Source organism: Struthio camelus, chromosome 23, assembly GCF_040807025.1.
Source record: "Struthio camelus isolate bStrCam1 chromosome 23, bStrCam1.hap1, whole genome shotgun sequence".
Classification (NCBI taxonomy): Eukaryota; Metazoa; Chordata; class Aves; order Struthioniformes; family Struthionidae; genus Struthio; species Struthio camelus.
In genome coordinates, this window is record NC_090964.1 from 3,232,884 (window position 1) to 3,248,524 (window position 15,641).

At 44.5% G+C, this 15,641-nt stretch overlaps 1 protein-coding gene across 8 annotated transcripts in view; it reads right to left on the minus strand.

The window, feature by feature from the left end:
• Positions 1-15,641, minus strand: part of SCMH1 (Scm polycomb group protein homolog 1) — an 86,752-nt gene that overhangs the window by 12,946 nt on the left and 58,165 nt on the right. For 6 of the 8 annotated variants that reach the window (XR_011136001.1, XM_068917368.1, XM_068917369.1 and 3 more), the window contains 5 exons: positions 11,335-11,567; positions 10,645-10,771; positions 9,370-9,570; positions 8,483-8,668; positions 2,059-2,190 (listed from right to left, as the gene is read on the minus strand). Coding sequence is in view for 7 of the 8 variants with exons in the window: in XM_068917368.1 (XP_068773469.1) it covers positions 2,059-2,190; positions 8,483-8,668; positions 9,370-9,570; positions 10,645-10,771; positions 11,335-11,567 (879 nt within the window). In the remaining variant the exon portion in view is untranslated. The remainder of the gene's footprint in view (positions 1-2,058; positions 2,191-8,482; positions 8,669-9,369; positions 9,571-10,644; positions 10,772-11,334; positions 11,568-15,641) is intronic. The other 2 variants (XM_068917373.1, XM_068917374.1) reach the window with 2 other exon arrangements.

Sequence of the window (15,641 nt, forward strand, 5' to 3'; positions counted from 1 at the left end):
GACCAATCTGAGAGCCTTCTCTGCTGGAATGACTGGCTGGGGAGATGAGGGGAGGGCAGTGGATGTTGTCTCCCTGGACTTCAGCAAGGCTTTGGACACTGTCTCCCATCACATCCTCACAGGCAAGCTCAGGAAGCGTGGGCTGGATGAGTGGACGGTGAGGTGGCTTGAGAACTGGCTGGATGGCAGAGCTCAAAGGGTTGTGGTCAGCAGCGTGGAGTCTAGTGGGAGGCCTGTAGCTAGCGGTATCCCCCAGGGGTCAGTACTGGGTCCAGTCTTGTTCAATATATTCATCAATGACCTGGAGGAAAGGACAGAGTGCACCCCCAGCAAGTTTGCTGATGATACTAAACTGGGGGCAGTGGCTGACACACCAGAAGGCTGTGCTGCCATTCAGAGGGACCTGGACAGACTGGAGAGGTGGGCGGAGAGGAACCTCCTGAAGTTCAACAAAGGCAAGTGCAGGGTCCTGCATCTGGAGAGGAATAACCCCATGCAGCAGTACAGGCTGGGGGTTGACCTGCTGGGAAGCAGCTCTGCAGAGAAGGACCTGGGAGTGCTGGTGGACAACAAGTTAAACATGAGCCAGCAGTGTGGCCTTGTGGCCAAGAAGGCCAATGGGATGCTGGGGTGCATCAGGCAGAGTGTTGCCAGCAGGTGGAGGGAGGTGATCCTGCCCCTCTCCTCAGCCCTGGTGAGGCCCCACCTGGAGTCCTGTGTCCAGTTCTGGGCTCCCCAGTACGAGAGAGACATGGCACTATTGGAGAGAGTCCAGCGGAGGCCTACAAAGATGATGAGGGGACTGGAGCATCTCTCCCATGAAGAAAGACTGAGGGAGCTGCCACTGTTCAGCCTGGAGAAGAGAAGACTGAGAGGGGATCTCATCAACGTGTACAAGTATCTGAAGGGGGAGTGTCGAGAGGATGAGGCCAGCCTCTTCTCCGTGGTGCCCAGCAACAGGACAAGAGGCAACGGTCACAAACTGAACCACAGGAAGTTCCATCTGAACCTGAGAAAAAACTTCTTCACTGTGAGGGTGACAGAGCATTGGAAGAGGTTGCCCAGAGAGGTAGTGGAGTCTCCTTCGCTGGAGGTATTCAAAACCCGTCTGGATGTGATTCTGGGCAATATGCTCTAGAGGACCCTGCTGGAGCAGGGAGGTTGGACTAGATGATCTCCAGAGGTCCCTTCCAACCTAAACGATTCTGTGACTAGCAGCTTGGCTGATTTCACAGTCTATGAAAAGGCTTTTTGTATGGTTAAAGCACTAGTCCTACATTACAGAGTGTTTACAGTTCAAAACAAAAGGGAAAGTGGAAGGGTATTTACTGAAGGCTCCTCCTCAGGCTCAAAAGTCTTTCAATTACCTGGACTCCCTGGAAATCTCCCATTTACTTATACACATGTGCATATGAAATCTATGGACCACATACCAAAGAGCACATTCCTGCAATTACTTCTGAGGACATGGCACAGCGTATCTGCCCTAGCGTTACTTGCCGGGCACTGCAGAAAGCAGTAGCACTCTAGGAGCCAAGCTGTAGTTTGGTTTAGCTGGTGATGGGTATACTAGAAAAAGGCTAAAATGCTGTGCTATTTGGCAAGGACTGCAAGGAACAAGATGGGATCCTGGGAAAGGGCAGCAGGTTCCCTGTAGATCAGCATCTGTAGAACACACTGCAGCAAATGATCATGGGAAAATTCAGGGGGAGACTGACTGAAGCACCTGGATACTTTTATGACCATCAATACCATTCAAACAATGGAAGCTAAAATATGGATTTATGTATTAGATTTCATGGTATTAGATGAATCACTATCGGGATTAGAAAGAATTCTGAATGCATTCCACATGCCTTACACCACTGGTTTGTGTACCTGCCTCAGTGTATACTTTCGTCAATTCCTTCTGAAACATCAAGCACTGACTCATGCCAGGGACAAAGAAAAGCAGACTTCCTAAACCCACGGCTTAATTTGCCATGGCAAATCTAATTCTGCTATATCCATTACAAGTCACTATAAACAGCCAGCTTTGGGAAGAGATGCTGTGCTCACCTTCCAAAGGGTGACGGTCATTCTTTGGTAACTTGGGGGAGAGAGGAGCACTGTATGGAGGGGAATCTTGGGAATATCGCTTTGTACCCCGGCCTGGTCCCTGCAGAGTGCCGTCTAACGAACTGCTTCTGTCTAGGAAAAGAGAACAAGCCCTATTTAAGAGTGGAGACTTTCTGGGAAAAGTCAGTCCTGCCAGAGCCATTTCAGACTCGCATCCACCCCCAGCCTGTTAACAGCCTGTTAATACTACAACCCAACTACATCTGTCAGTGCTTAACATTTTATATTTTGCTTTGCAATTTTTATTAGGCATAAAAGGGTGGGAATAAACCTAACAAAGAATCTTAGTCACTGTTTGCCATACTTCACCCAACATCTCCCTTGGTTAACTTAATCCCATTTCTCCTAATTCTACCCCTTGGCTCATCCCACACAATTCCTGCTTCTCCTCACTCTCCTCACCTTTCACATATTCATAACCTTTAGACAATTTGCAAATACTCTATGACATACACAATGCTCGGTTAAATTGTACTTGAATTTTTAATCTCCCCCCTAAATGGATCCCTCAAGCTTCCCAGCTGTCACTGCTGCTCTTTTCCAAATGCTTTCCAATGATGAGGTTCTCTGCATTGTATGCAACAGTCGAAGCACAGTTATTTCAACACTATATACATCAGGCTGGGCTGTGACATGCCTCTTTACAGATGAATAAACACTGAACACAAAATATCAGTGGATGGATGAACACAGAGAATGAAAGTGCTAAGGCGGCTGGGAACAGAAGCCAGCAAAGCGATACAGTTGGCAGTAGGACCATGTCTTATCCGGAGGTAGGATAAGGTATGGTCAAATAAGAAGCAATGAAGAGGTTATTTATCTGTAACCGGTGTTTCCTGAGCCCTGCAGCCCACATGCAGCCTGCATGTGCACATGGGCCATGAGCATTCCTTGCTGGCCCCTTTCAGCAGCCCCAAGCACAAGAGGAGCATGCGAACCTGCCATGTGAACGTGTGTGTGGACACTGCTTGCAGAAAGAACGGAAATGCTTATAGACAAATGCCAGGAGCCTGACAGCAGCACAGAGGAAGCTGAACTGCTGGTGCAGGGCAGGAATGGGGATAACAGAAATATGGTGAAGAGCAATTATGACGGGACACCAAAGGAGACGAGTTACGCTGAACAAAGAAACAAAGGTAAAGATTGTTGGGAAGCATCAGACAGTCATAATTCAGCTGACTAAAGAGAAATAAAAAAGTAGAAAATAGTATTCATTTTCATCAAAATTGATCTTGGGAAAGGAAAGGAAAGCTCCTTTTACTGAGAGAAAGCTGCGACTTGTCTGCAGGGCCCATGACTCCATACAGGTGTGAAGAGAAATCACTGTAATATTATTAGCCAGGTCAATACCGTCCTCAGGACAATTCACTGTAAGAAACGTTTATTGTCCAGATAGAGATCAGAAACAAATACTGTTAGAAACGTCCCTGGATATCTCTACATGTAAAAGAGAATGAATTCCTTCACCAAACAGTCACTGAACCACAACAAAAGGTGATGCTTTTTAAAGAGTCTTTGTGGTTTTGTTCCGGGTTGTTTTTTTAAATTATTTGCTTTTGTGAGTAATGCAAATACAGAAGGTCAGGTTGTAGAACATAATTCAAGGAATTGTAAGTTAAGCCATTGCAAATTAATGAAAGGTTAAACCAAAAGTGGGTTTGTAACGAAGGTTTCTGATTTTAAAGGCCTGATTTTAAGAAAATAAGGAAATGGATTAATACCTAGAGCTGGACTCAGTGGTCAGCGTATAGAACATTGAAAAAAAGAGAATATCTTCAGTTCAAAAGACGCCATAAAAATCATGAATTCGTATCTACACGAGAGGAAGATATAGGAGGAAAGGACTCCAAATCTAATTGGATAAATATAGAAGGCTATGAAGAACAAGCAGATCATTTGCTGGAAATGAAAAGGACTACACAGCAAGGGGACCTATACTTCGGAGCACAAGTACAGTGATAAAGTGAACTTTTGACTCAGTTTGTCTTTTGACCGTGCAAAGGAAAAGACAGCACTGAATCCTCAGCTACAGAAGTAACAAGTGAATGAGAAAAGAAGTAGAGGTTACTGTGCAGTACGGACAAGTAAAAAAAAAAATAACAAGAAGAAAAAAATAAGAAAAAAAAGCTTGTCTGCAAATTATGGGACAGCTTTGGGGCATGCTTCACCTCACCTAACTCAAGAGGTTAGCAGGGAGGAAGAGCGGTACATCTGCCCATGTCTAGGTTTATGGAAGTTTGCTCATCTCATCAAATAAGGGCACCCACTTTAGGATGCTATAACTTGCACTAACTGCGCTGGTACCATCTCCCTGACTGCAGAGGCAGGCTAGGGTGACCAGCTGAGATGTAGATGCCTCCGTGACATCCACCCATATTCAGTCAAACAAATCACACCCTTTGCTTTGTTTTCAGTCGCAGTAATGCTGAACACAAGGACAAGGCCCAAAGGATAATGAGAACAGGGGAAAAGGAACAAAACCACACACCTTTGAGTAAGAAATAAAAAGCAAATAACTGAACTTGGGACCTAAGCGTGCAGGAGGAAACAGACACATAACTTAGAAAGCATACACGAAATCAAATTCTAACAAATCTAAGTGAAACACCACTCATGACTGGTATGACTGGAAACACAGTGCTAACGTTTTAAAAAGAAAGGGGAAAAAAGTGATCGAGGCAACTAAACGTCCACGTCTGGCCTCAGCAGTATGTAAGATTTAAAAGAGGTTTTGAATGAAAGGATAAGTAAAATATGGCAGTTAAGAGCACACGGCCTACACTGCGGTATGTGTTCAAAGGTGACTAATCCAATAGCTTCCTTATCAAGGAAAAATAACTGATTTACCAGACAAAGGAAGTGTGGTGATCTCATTCACCTGGAATTCAGCAAGGCATGTGGTATGGAAAACCACCAGCTGAGACAGAGAACATGAGGATTAGCAGAAGAACTGTTATGTGAACAGATATCTGATTTGAATGGAAAGGCAACTGACAGAGCATTAAGGAAGAACATGAGGCTGGAGACCAATCATCAGCAAATTTTCCTGAGGATCATTCTTGAGCTCAGTGTCATTTAGTAACTTTTAACAATGACTTGGGCACAAATTTTAGAGATGCACTGACGAAATCTGCTGATGCCTTCCAAAGTCAGGCCAGATACCGTAGGATTTGATAATACAGGGAAAGAACTTAAAGAATGGAGCACCAGAACGGAGGTAAATTCAGCAACGCAAAATGCAGACTTGCACTTGAAATTAGTAGCAGCATTGTCCTATGAGATGGGAACTTGCAGTTGAAAATAACAGAGGAGAAGAACAGGATACACTACCAAGACAGGACGATTATCAGCTGCTATAACGACACAGCTATAAAAAGGGGCTTCCAGGGAGATTTCTTTTGAAGACAGAGGCACTAGTGCTGTGGCACAAGGTCCTCATCAGCTCTTCCCTGGAGTGCTGTGCAGCACTCTGCTCACTTCATCAAAGTTTAATTCAAAATAGCTTGTTGCAGGAAGAACAACTGAGATGATCAGGAGAGCCTTTCTTACCAGAACAGATGAAAAGGCAGCTCCCCTGAAGGATATCCAGCTACTTCCAGAAGGAAGAGAACCATATTAAGCTAGAGGACAATGCGTTAAGACAGGGAGAAATGGATATCAAGTTGCCCAACAATAAATTTTTGACAGAAATTGCAAAATAGCCCCTGCTATTAGAACAGAAAACCTTGGAACAGCCTCTAGGGGAAGAGCAAAAAACCCAACTGATTTGACACAGGACTCAGAGTTTATTAACGTAATATTGTATGCTGTGGCACTTTTAAAAACAGGATGCTGGACTCAGTAACTCAGAAGGTCCTTCCATTCCTATGTTTTCAGCTGGCTCCAGATTGGATCTACCCTTTCACAACATTCCACAGCCCAGCTCCTTTCCTATTCACAGCAACTTCTTGCAAATCTGCTGTTTCCTGATGTATTGGTTTATATCCCCTTATTTGCATGAAGGTGCTTTATCAAGACTGCATATCATGATGCAGTTCTACAGCAGTACTATCTGATTTAAGAGCATCTGCAGACCTACATTTGTCCTGCCCCAAGCATATCCATGACTTCTCCATTGTATCTACAGTGGTGCTCCTGTAGCAGTTAAGTGAGCTTGTTCTGGGAACTGAGACCAGTTGCCAGTTCTAATCAATAAATGATGACTTTCTGGAAGAATCAGCCCTATTCAGGCACATAAGCACCTGTGCCATACAGGAGACAAGGCAGGGAACATGGAGTTGAAGGTGAGACCGTGGTGGCCCTGACTTGGTTTGATTTAAGCTGATGTAAAACTGCATCCTCCTCCTTCCATGACCAGCTCCAACCCCTCAAACTTATTCGTACTGTTTCTTTGCCCTCACCAGATGATGTCACTGTCATGTGTGGATAACAATGTTTATCATCTTCTTTCAGGTGCTTGAGAAAGATGTCAGAACGACTAGATCCCCAACAGTCTCTGAGGCACCACTGTGAACTACAGAACTAGGTGTTACCACTCCTCTGGACTGTGGTTAATCTTTCTTTAACTCCTAGAAACACCCAAACAAGGAGTTCAGGATAGGCAGACCTTGACATCGTGTCTTATTTGGTGCCCTGCCTAAGTTTCTCTGCAACTCTCGCCCTGCTCTTTCTACTGCTTCACCCTGCCATGCAGCCGAGCCCTTGGAACAGACACAATAAGCATCCCACGGTGGCTAGTGAACCTGTGTGTGGGCTACAGGACCCCTCTCCATCCAAGACTGCTACCATGCCCAGACGTCGGGTCCTCTTTTGCACATTCCAGTTTTGCTCCTTCTCACGATGGCAGGGTAGTTTCACACTGGGACATGGGGATTCCTTCTAACTGGGGATTACCTAGAGTGGTAATCCACTTGGGGATTACCTAGAGTCTTGGCAATTTCTAGTTATGCTGTTCTTGTATGTGCCACAGCAGGCAAACTGCTTCCCCTCTTCTTCCCCAAAACAAAGCTTTCTGCTCCTGGCATTGCTCACTCCCAGTTGAGCCACATGCTAGCTCTAGCATGGCTCTGCTTAGCCTCAGCTTGCAGGCAGCTGATCAGCCATGGAGGAAGCACAGGACAGTCAGAGATGCACATGCTCTTTACGCTGTTGCTAAACCCTTCCCCTTAACAGGGTTGCTTTGAACTCCAGCCTGGCCCTGACACACTGCTGGCTTCAGCATCCTTCCTTGATGGTTCCTGAGAAGCGTAGGGATGAAAGGGTGGGAAGGGAGAGGAGAGAGGCTGAGAAGCAGAGCACAGCAAGGTGCAAGTGAGGCAAAGTGGCATTAGATTGTTGCCCCCAAGCCTCACACTTAGCAACTTCTCCTTAAATGGTTCTTTTTAAGGGCCTATCCTTTCACACTAGAGATTCTTGCTTTGCAAGCCACAATTATCCAGAAGGTTAACTTTGGAGAGACCTCAAACAGCAGAACAGAGCTATTTTCTGACTCTAGGGGCAGAAAGATAGCGGAGGAAGTAAGATAGGACAGCAGATCAGAATGTAAAGAGGGTGCAGATTTTTGTCCTCTCCATGACTGGAATTCCTATAGGAGTAGTCTCCCCCAAGCCACACAGCCAGCTCCAGGTAGGCAGGTACTGCCCCAGGGTTTGTTGCCACTACCTAGTCCTGGGGGACAACTGTTTGTCTTTTTGGTTTCTAGCGCCTTTGCTTAACAAAGATTTTGCAACCTGATGATCTGCATCGTGGCATGAGCTATCTTGCCAGGGGCGTGTTGCTTCAACACTGTGGAGCCTTAGCCATGCCAAGAAAAACAAAGCCGCATATGCCTCAGATACTTGCAGTGTGTTCCCACCCCTAAAAAGGCTGAGCTTCCTTGCTTTCACTGAGGGCTAGGTGTGCTGTCTGCTGGCATCACATTCATAGCAATGATGGAAATCGCTCTAGTAGGAGTTAATTAAATTTCTAATTATATTTTACCTGCTGCAGGTTATCACTCTTCTGTTTCTTATGCAGAGATTTTCACCTTAATTCCTAACTGGATGAAGTCACTATAATCAGATTACAGGAAGTGGGAAGCACCGGGGGACAGTGAGGATAGAAGGAAAGACAGTGAGACAGCACGGATGAGCGGAAACCTACAGGCACAGATGGAAATCAGACTGACAGGCAAAAAATACAGCATCTTGAATTCTGAGCAAAAAGATCCCTGAGGGCACGTGCATGACACTGGGTGTTGTGCAATGAACTCTACAGAGAGGGCTCTGGAAAACACACTCCTGCCTCCTGAGATAAAGGATAAAATCTGAGTTAAGACATGGAGCATCTGGGGTCCCTATAATACCACCCCCGCCCCAGCTCCTACCTGGTAGATACCTGTCGTGGTCGTACTCGTGTGAGCGCTGCATGTGGCTGTTCTGAGTGAAAGGCTGGTTCCCAAAGAGGTTGTCACTGCGAAGATTGTGGCAGAGTTTCTCCAGGAAGCGGAGGACGTAGGTGATACTGTTTACTGCTGGCAGGTTCAGAGTGTGCTGTTCCCGATCAAACACAGCTGGAGACAGAAACAAACAGAGCCCAACACGTAAACCCCCAGCAAAGGCAGGAGACTACGCCCAGGGCTGCACAGCCAGCTTCTGTATCTCAGCATCACTGGTCTAGACTAGAGCAAACAAAAGCCACTGCCTTCCGCTGGCTGAACGCTGGTGAGCTCACTTCCCTGGGACAGGCTAAAACCAGTCTGCTGCACCCAATATTAGGTATGAGTTTGCAGTGTCTGGGAAGCTCTGTTAAAGGCAATGGAAAGGCATTCAAGGAGGGGCCTGTACTCCCAGCATCTGGGTAAACATGGGCTTAAAAGTACAATTAAAACTCAGGGAAAGGGGAGAAGAAGCTTTAGGGCATTTCTTTTCATTAGACGTTCTGAAATTCCCACCCTTTCTGTTTCCTCTTGGGGGTTCAGACAATCCTGGGGGGATGACAGGTGAAGTATAATGCTCCCCAGGCTAAGACAAAGGCTGCATATTGCTTTCTCCAGCAGCTGTGCCTGGAGGACATACTACCAGGAACACTTTGCTCTGAGTCACCCGTTAGTTGTTGCTTCACTGACACAAACGTTTGGTAAGAACGAGAAGACAGAAATCTTCTGTCTGCTCATGGCCCGTGATTATATAAAGCTTCAGAAGACACAGCTTCCAATGAGATAATCCTTGCTATGATACCTCTGAAGGCAAAGTACTGTAGGCCAGTTCTCACCTGAGATGACCTCTCCCCCGTGGCCTTGTTTTAAGAAGGAAAAGACGATTTTCTGATGATAAGCGCAATCAATGCAGGCCTGCACTGCCTGCTGCAGGACAACAGAAGCCCGAGCTGGTCCAAAATGGTCAGGCAGCTGCTGAACTTTCTTCTTGTCTAGATGGGGCCCAGTGCTGCCGTTCTTGTTCAAGTAAATGCAAACTGCCAAGATGAGAGATATGTTTGCCATTAACCCACTCAAGAAAGCAAGAAACGGATGCCTAAAAGACAACCTGAGAGATGCTCAGGTTTTAAGACTGTCAAACCACTCACACAGGGGATTCATCATGAGTGCCTGTCTGCAACCTAGCAACAGGGTCCCATTTAGAAGGGAATCATCTCCAAAAACTGCCTGGCTCACACTCACCTTCCAAGCTGCTACTATTTTTCCTGTTCTTTCCCCAGTGCTCAGGCTCCCAAAGGTAGGTTGCAATGTGGTTCCCCTGACAGCCAGGAAGCATGGCTGGGATGTTCAAAGGTGCTGAAGGAGCATCCACTTTTCACAGACTCTCCTAGAGTTTGGGGAAATTGAGCTCTTTTGGTTCCTCTAAAAATTGGCCAATTACGTTCTGAGGAAACAGAGAGTTTAGCCCATATTCATTGCTTGATAGAACATATAAAATGCAGGTTTGCATTAGACTTTCCTTCCCAGATTTATCTTCAGCTAAATCTCAAAGCTGTAGCAGAGCATATAATGCTCCTACACCCTTCCTGTTCCCTCTTCTCAGTTATTTTGGTTGTCTTGATATCCTGCCTAAAGTTGAACAGACCATTTTCCATTGTCATTCAGCAGGAGTTATTCTGAATCTTGCTGTAGCTTCAGCAACTGTTTCTGGAATGATTTGAGAGATCTGGTACTCGGTCTCATAAGAGAGGTGTTGCACACAACACTGACTCTGGGCACGATGAGTCACAAGAATTCCCCTTCCAGAGCTTTTGAGTCACTAACATGTGCATGGTAACTCAGGGAAAGAGGTCTCTGTACTGACCAAATGGACTTGCTACCTTCCTATGACTCCATATTTCTGATACAGAAAAAGAGATAAAAGAACAGGTGATCAGAACTTGCATGTCTCTTTTCCTCTAGCCACTCTCTGAATTAAGTCACTCTTTCGTTTCTGGAGTTGCAATGCTTGCTGGTTTATGAAGAAAAGGGAGTATCTTGAAGTGTCACTTTCTGAATGATGTAGCTTCTAACTGTATCATCTTTTCAAGAATGTGATTCAATACCCTTACCTGTGGGAGCCTGCATAGCAGAGCTGGGGATTGTAGCAGCGTCTTGGGGCACAGTGCTTGTATCTGGTTCTGGGGTACTGGTTGTTGGAGATGTGGGTGCTGGATTCAGCAATGTCCTAGGTTTCCTCTGCAGAAAAAGATGAGGATATGTCTCCTTTTACCCCCGTTCTCCTTTACCACTCATGATCACTACACTCTCTTCTCTGCATCCAACAGACAAGGCACTGTGGAACATGACACATTTCTGATGGTGATGATGGGGAGTCTTGGGAACCTACACAATCAGTATGTGTATATTTTATAAACCACGATCCTGAAAAAATAACAAGGCTGAGACCTGCACCTCTGCTTGACTTAGATTAGATACATATGATGGACAGAAAAGGTAATATTCCACTGTTTGGCCATCCTGTCATGACCACAGCATCTGCCATGCTACTCCACAGCTAATGCAGCTCCAAAGACACAGCTTCTTGATGGAAATGATCTTTTAGACACAGACTTTCTCTACGACTCTCAGGCTGGACTCTAAGGGATATTCCCAGCCCCTTATACCCCTTTGGGCTCCTAGTTGCTGCAGTTAGATAGCCAAAGGCTGAGACAAACGTGCACAAACACACGCATGCACCATCCCATGGCAGAACTTGCAGCACTTGCTTTTCACCCGCCTGTATCAGCATCAGCTTTTACCTTACTGCCAGGCTTTGGGCCTCTCTTTCTGGGGAATTTCAAAGGCTCCACTGACTTGGAGGGTGTAGGCATGGGGTGATGGATTAGTGCTTTGGTCGTTCGACCACGCTTCTTCCCTGTTTTGCGACGCCTTTGCCCTTGTTGATGCCCCAAAACAGTCTTTGTGCTACTGTGCATGCTAGGTTTCTCCGAGTTTACTTCGGAGGCAGGTAAAGGGCTCTTTGGAATCACAACTGAAATAAAAAGAGAAAAAGCAAATATAATTAAATCAGGCGAGAATCAAAACAAGAGCAGCCTCCATCTTTAAACAGTGTCATGGAAAAGCCTGCAGTATTCACAGTCCCCTGAATACACAGGCTGTCGCTCTCCATGCCAGAATAAAAAACAAATGCACTGATTCCTGGTTCAGCACTTGAACCACGGGGTACTGTGGCTTAGCCTGGATGGAGGGAGCTCCAGAAGGATCATGCTTCCAGGCATATCTTCTTCCTGAAAATAACTGGCACCTACATCTTTTACTTATGCGGGTGGTGACCTGTCAGAGATCATGTAAAATGCATGGAAAGCATTCCTAGGAGAAGGATCAGTCAAGACCTGCCTGACAGTCACAGAGCCAGTGCTGTGTTGGAAATCCCCTCTCTCAAGGCAGATGCCAAATTTGCTTTGTCCCTAAATTACCAGTAAACTGCAATGGAAGACACTAGCTCCATCCCTGACCTCTGCAAAGACGTCAAAAAAGTAGTACTACAAAAAATTAGTAACTCGTGGCCTAAAGTAACAACTCATCTTAGTTACGTAAGCGGACCTGCTCCTTTCAGCTACTGCCAGAGGTAAGTGAAGTGATAACGTCTGCTGGCAGATAGCACATGGTCCATTCATTCTCTTCTCAAACCTTCCATGACAACACCAGGTCTCTGTTGTATTTGCCCACAACCCCGCTAAATTTGGTTATTTGCCTTTGCCAAGTTCTGCCTTGGGCTGGAGATGAGTTGGCCCAGCTCAGCAGATGAATGTTTCCTTCAGATTTAAACTTCTGTTGTAAAGAAAAAAAAAAAACAAACCCTCCTAGATTTTGAAAAAACGCACAGTGACCTTTAGGATGTCTTGTTTGCCAGACCTTAAGACCTCACTGTGTTTTTGCAAATGCGTCTCTGAATTAGAAAAAAGTCTTTTGAAGTGAAGCACGCTACAGTTGAAAGAAAATCTTGGAAAAGGAAACAGAATGTAATGAACGAATGATACCAGGATAGGATGCAACACACTGATGGTGGCACAACTGTGGGCATATAAGCAATGTCTTAAGGTTTTTCTACAGAGTTTTATGAGTAGTTATTCTGAGCAAAGACTCATTCCCTTGGCACAGAAAAGTTGTTTCCTGTGTACAGCTCAGAAGAAGCAAGCTGAGCTGAGTACAACTTTTAGAGCTCTGGAGAAGATCAGTGGGCTGCGAGGTGACAGCAGCAAGACTCAAGTCAGGAGACATTCCAGACAAAAGGCAGTTAGCTGACACCACTGTTAACTACTTCACTACTCACCAAAGCACAGACTAAGCAAATGGCATGGTTATTATGTGAAGATCTGTACAAAGTTCCACCAGTGGCATCTTACTTTGGCCTTACATGAACAAGCCACCGGAGGTGGAGGACCCCACTTTGTTCTTCTGATTTGACTTTGGGGTCTCATTGTGCCCTCTCCATTGAGACTATATAGGACCTGGCTTCCAGGTCCAAGAAAGCCGGAGAAGTTAGTTCATTCAGGTAGCTCTAAAACAGGACAAATTTTTATATTGCAATGCAGGACTAAAACACTTCAAGAATATGGAAACTTGGATGAAGCATTCCTCCAGGTCCAGGTTCTCTCTGGGAAACTTTTAGCCACTGGGTCTTTTAGCCACTTCGGCATTTCTGCTTCGTACGCAGTGCCAGGGCACAGCTCCACTGCTGGAGGGGGTATTCAGAGAGACCAGTGAGTCCAGGAGGGCAAAGGGAGTCTAACTCCCAGCCTATGAACTAGGTGCCACAGCAAGGTCTTCTAGCAGAGGTATATTTAGGACACGCAGGTCAAGAGCTACAGTGGAAAAGGTCCAGGTTCCAGTCCTCCCTCTGCCAAAATTTACTGCTATCTTTAGTAAATCTTGTGTACACTTTAGCTCACTGCTATGAAATGATGAAATTTACTGTCACTACTCTACCCTTAGGGAGTAGGTACTTATAAGTACCTCTAGGTACTTATACGAATAACTTGCACAAAAATTAAAATGCAAAATGTTCTGTGGTTGTCTTGCAGGTGGTTTACACCCACTGTGCACTTACTTTGCAGTGATGTAAATAACACAATATACAGCGCATCCATGAACTAGCCCCATTATATTTGTTATATGAGCAAGGTAAGACTTATGGAACACGTAACTTTTAATTTTCTTGCTTTAGTGCAACCAGGGTTCTGTAAACGGTGCAAGAGGCAAGTACACAGTCATTCAGTAATGTTTACTTCTAAAGTAAAGTCTTTTTATGCCACAGAGAATGACTGCGGAAGTAGAGTCATAGGGTTTTATTAGTATATGTTTGAGATTATAATATTATCAATGTTTGAGATTATAATATTATCAGAAACATTAACTTTGCTGGTAAAAAAAGAAATACAGTGACATCAATGTGATTTAAGTTTAGTGCTTCTTACAATTAAATATTTTCCAGGACACACTGTCACTGTCACACTGCTACAGGTGACAGTGTAACACAAGATCTCTGACATGGAGCTATGCTGGTAGAGGGGAACAACAGGGATGTAATAGTTACTGATAGCTGAATCGCTCTGCCCTGCAACCATACATGCGCATGGGTGATCTCAGTGGAGAAATATTTATAACAAAGGATTTGCAAAAATCCCATGAGTTGATAGAACAAGAATAAACACAGGTAGAAGAGTCAGTACTTCAAAGAAACTTTTAAACATCAAAGGGATGCGTAAATCAAAACTGGGGGCACTTCATTTGCAATTCCCACAAACACTAAAGAGCCTAAACAAAGGTGCAGGACAATGGGGTTTCTCTTGACTCTGAAGGGAAATCCAGGATTCTGTAGACAAGCTGTGAAGCAACCAGAAAATCCCAGTGTGTTACTGGCAAAAAAAAAAAAAAAAGAAAAGGCCAAATTAGGAAGCAGTAGACAGAGACGTGCTGAACCGCAACCCTGGCTGCCAGCCTTACAAAATGTCTCAGAGAAATCCTAGTGCCAGTCAAGGCAGGACTGATGTCAGAGTGAACTCAAAATTTGCAAGCTTTCCCTATGTTTCTCTTTTATAATTTTGTAATAAGAATTATTTCTTCATTTGTTAGAATAAATGCTAGAAAAATCTATTTCTCACTTCAGTTGTAAAGATATTCAAGGGAGTGTTTATTTGCCAAGCTCGAGGAATCGCTGCTTTACTTGTAGAGAAATAAAAGCAAGCACAATGTACAAGCAGATAATACATTAAGAAAACTCATTTCATTCAGAAATTTCAGAGGAGTTTCCCCATGAAGTTCCCTAAATCAGTTTGGAGACTGCTGCTACAAACAGCCAGCCCCTACTGGCAAACACTATCCAAACCTTCTCTGAAGGGACACGTAGTTTCAAGCCCCAGCCCTGGAAGCAGTGAATAATTTTCTGTACTCTCACATTAGCACATTCGGCTGTGGCTCCCTCAGGAATGAAAGCACTGTTACAGGTGAGAAGACTGCTAAAAGAAATGGGCTAAGTTACATTTAAATGTGTAGTTAATTCAGAGCATAAATAAACTTAAAAAAAAAAAAAAGGCTGTTGTTTTGTACCCAATAGTACTGTTGAATATACTATTTAAAGCATTGCTGAATATACACAAATATTTTCTCTGTGACTGCTTCAATGAGGTTTACATAATGCACACACTCATTTTTGTGACTTGGAGTGATTTAATGAAATAGGGTCTTATAATTTCATGATTTGACATTATTCAGCAGCCTTGTCTGGCTTTCGGTTTTATTTTAACTAGAATCTGAGAAAACACCAGCCTGTGCTAATTCATTTCTCTTGTTTCTACCAGATGTGCTGAGCCACGTGCAATCAATTTCACAAGAAGGAGACATCAGCCACTTTAAAATGGGAGTAATTCTGCCAGCTATATCTGAAGTGTAACTATGCAGTCACAAAAACACAGATTTCTGACTGAATAAACTGTTATCTTCTTACTATTTATAACCACTTTCAGTGACTGGATGCTTCCTAAAGGATCCTGAAGACTTCTTCAGATGTCTGTTAATTTTCCTTCTGGAGTTCTGTGCCTGATGT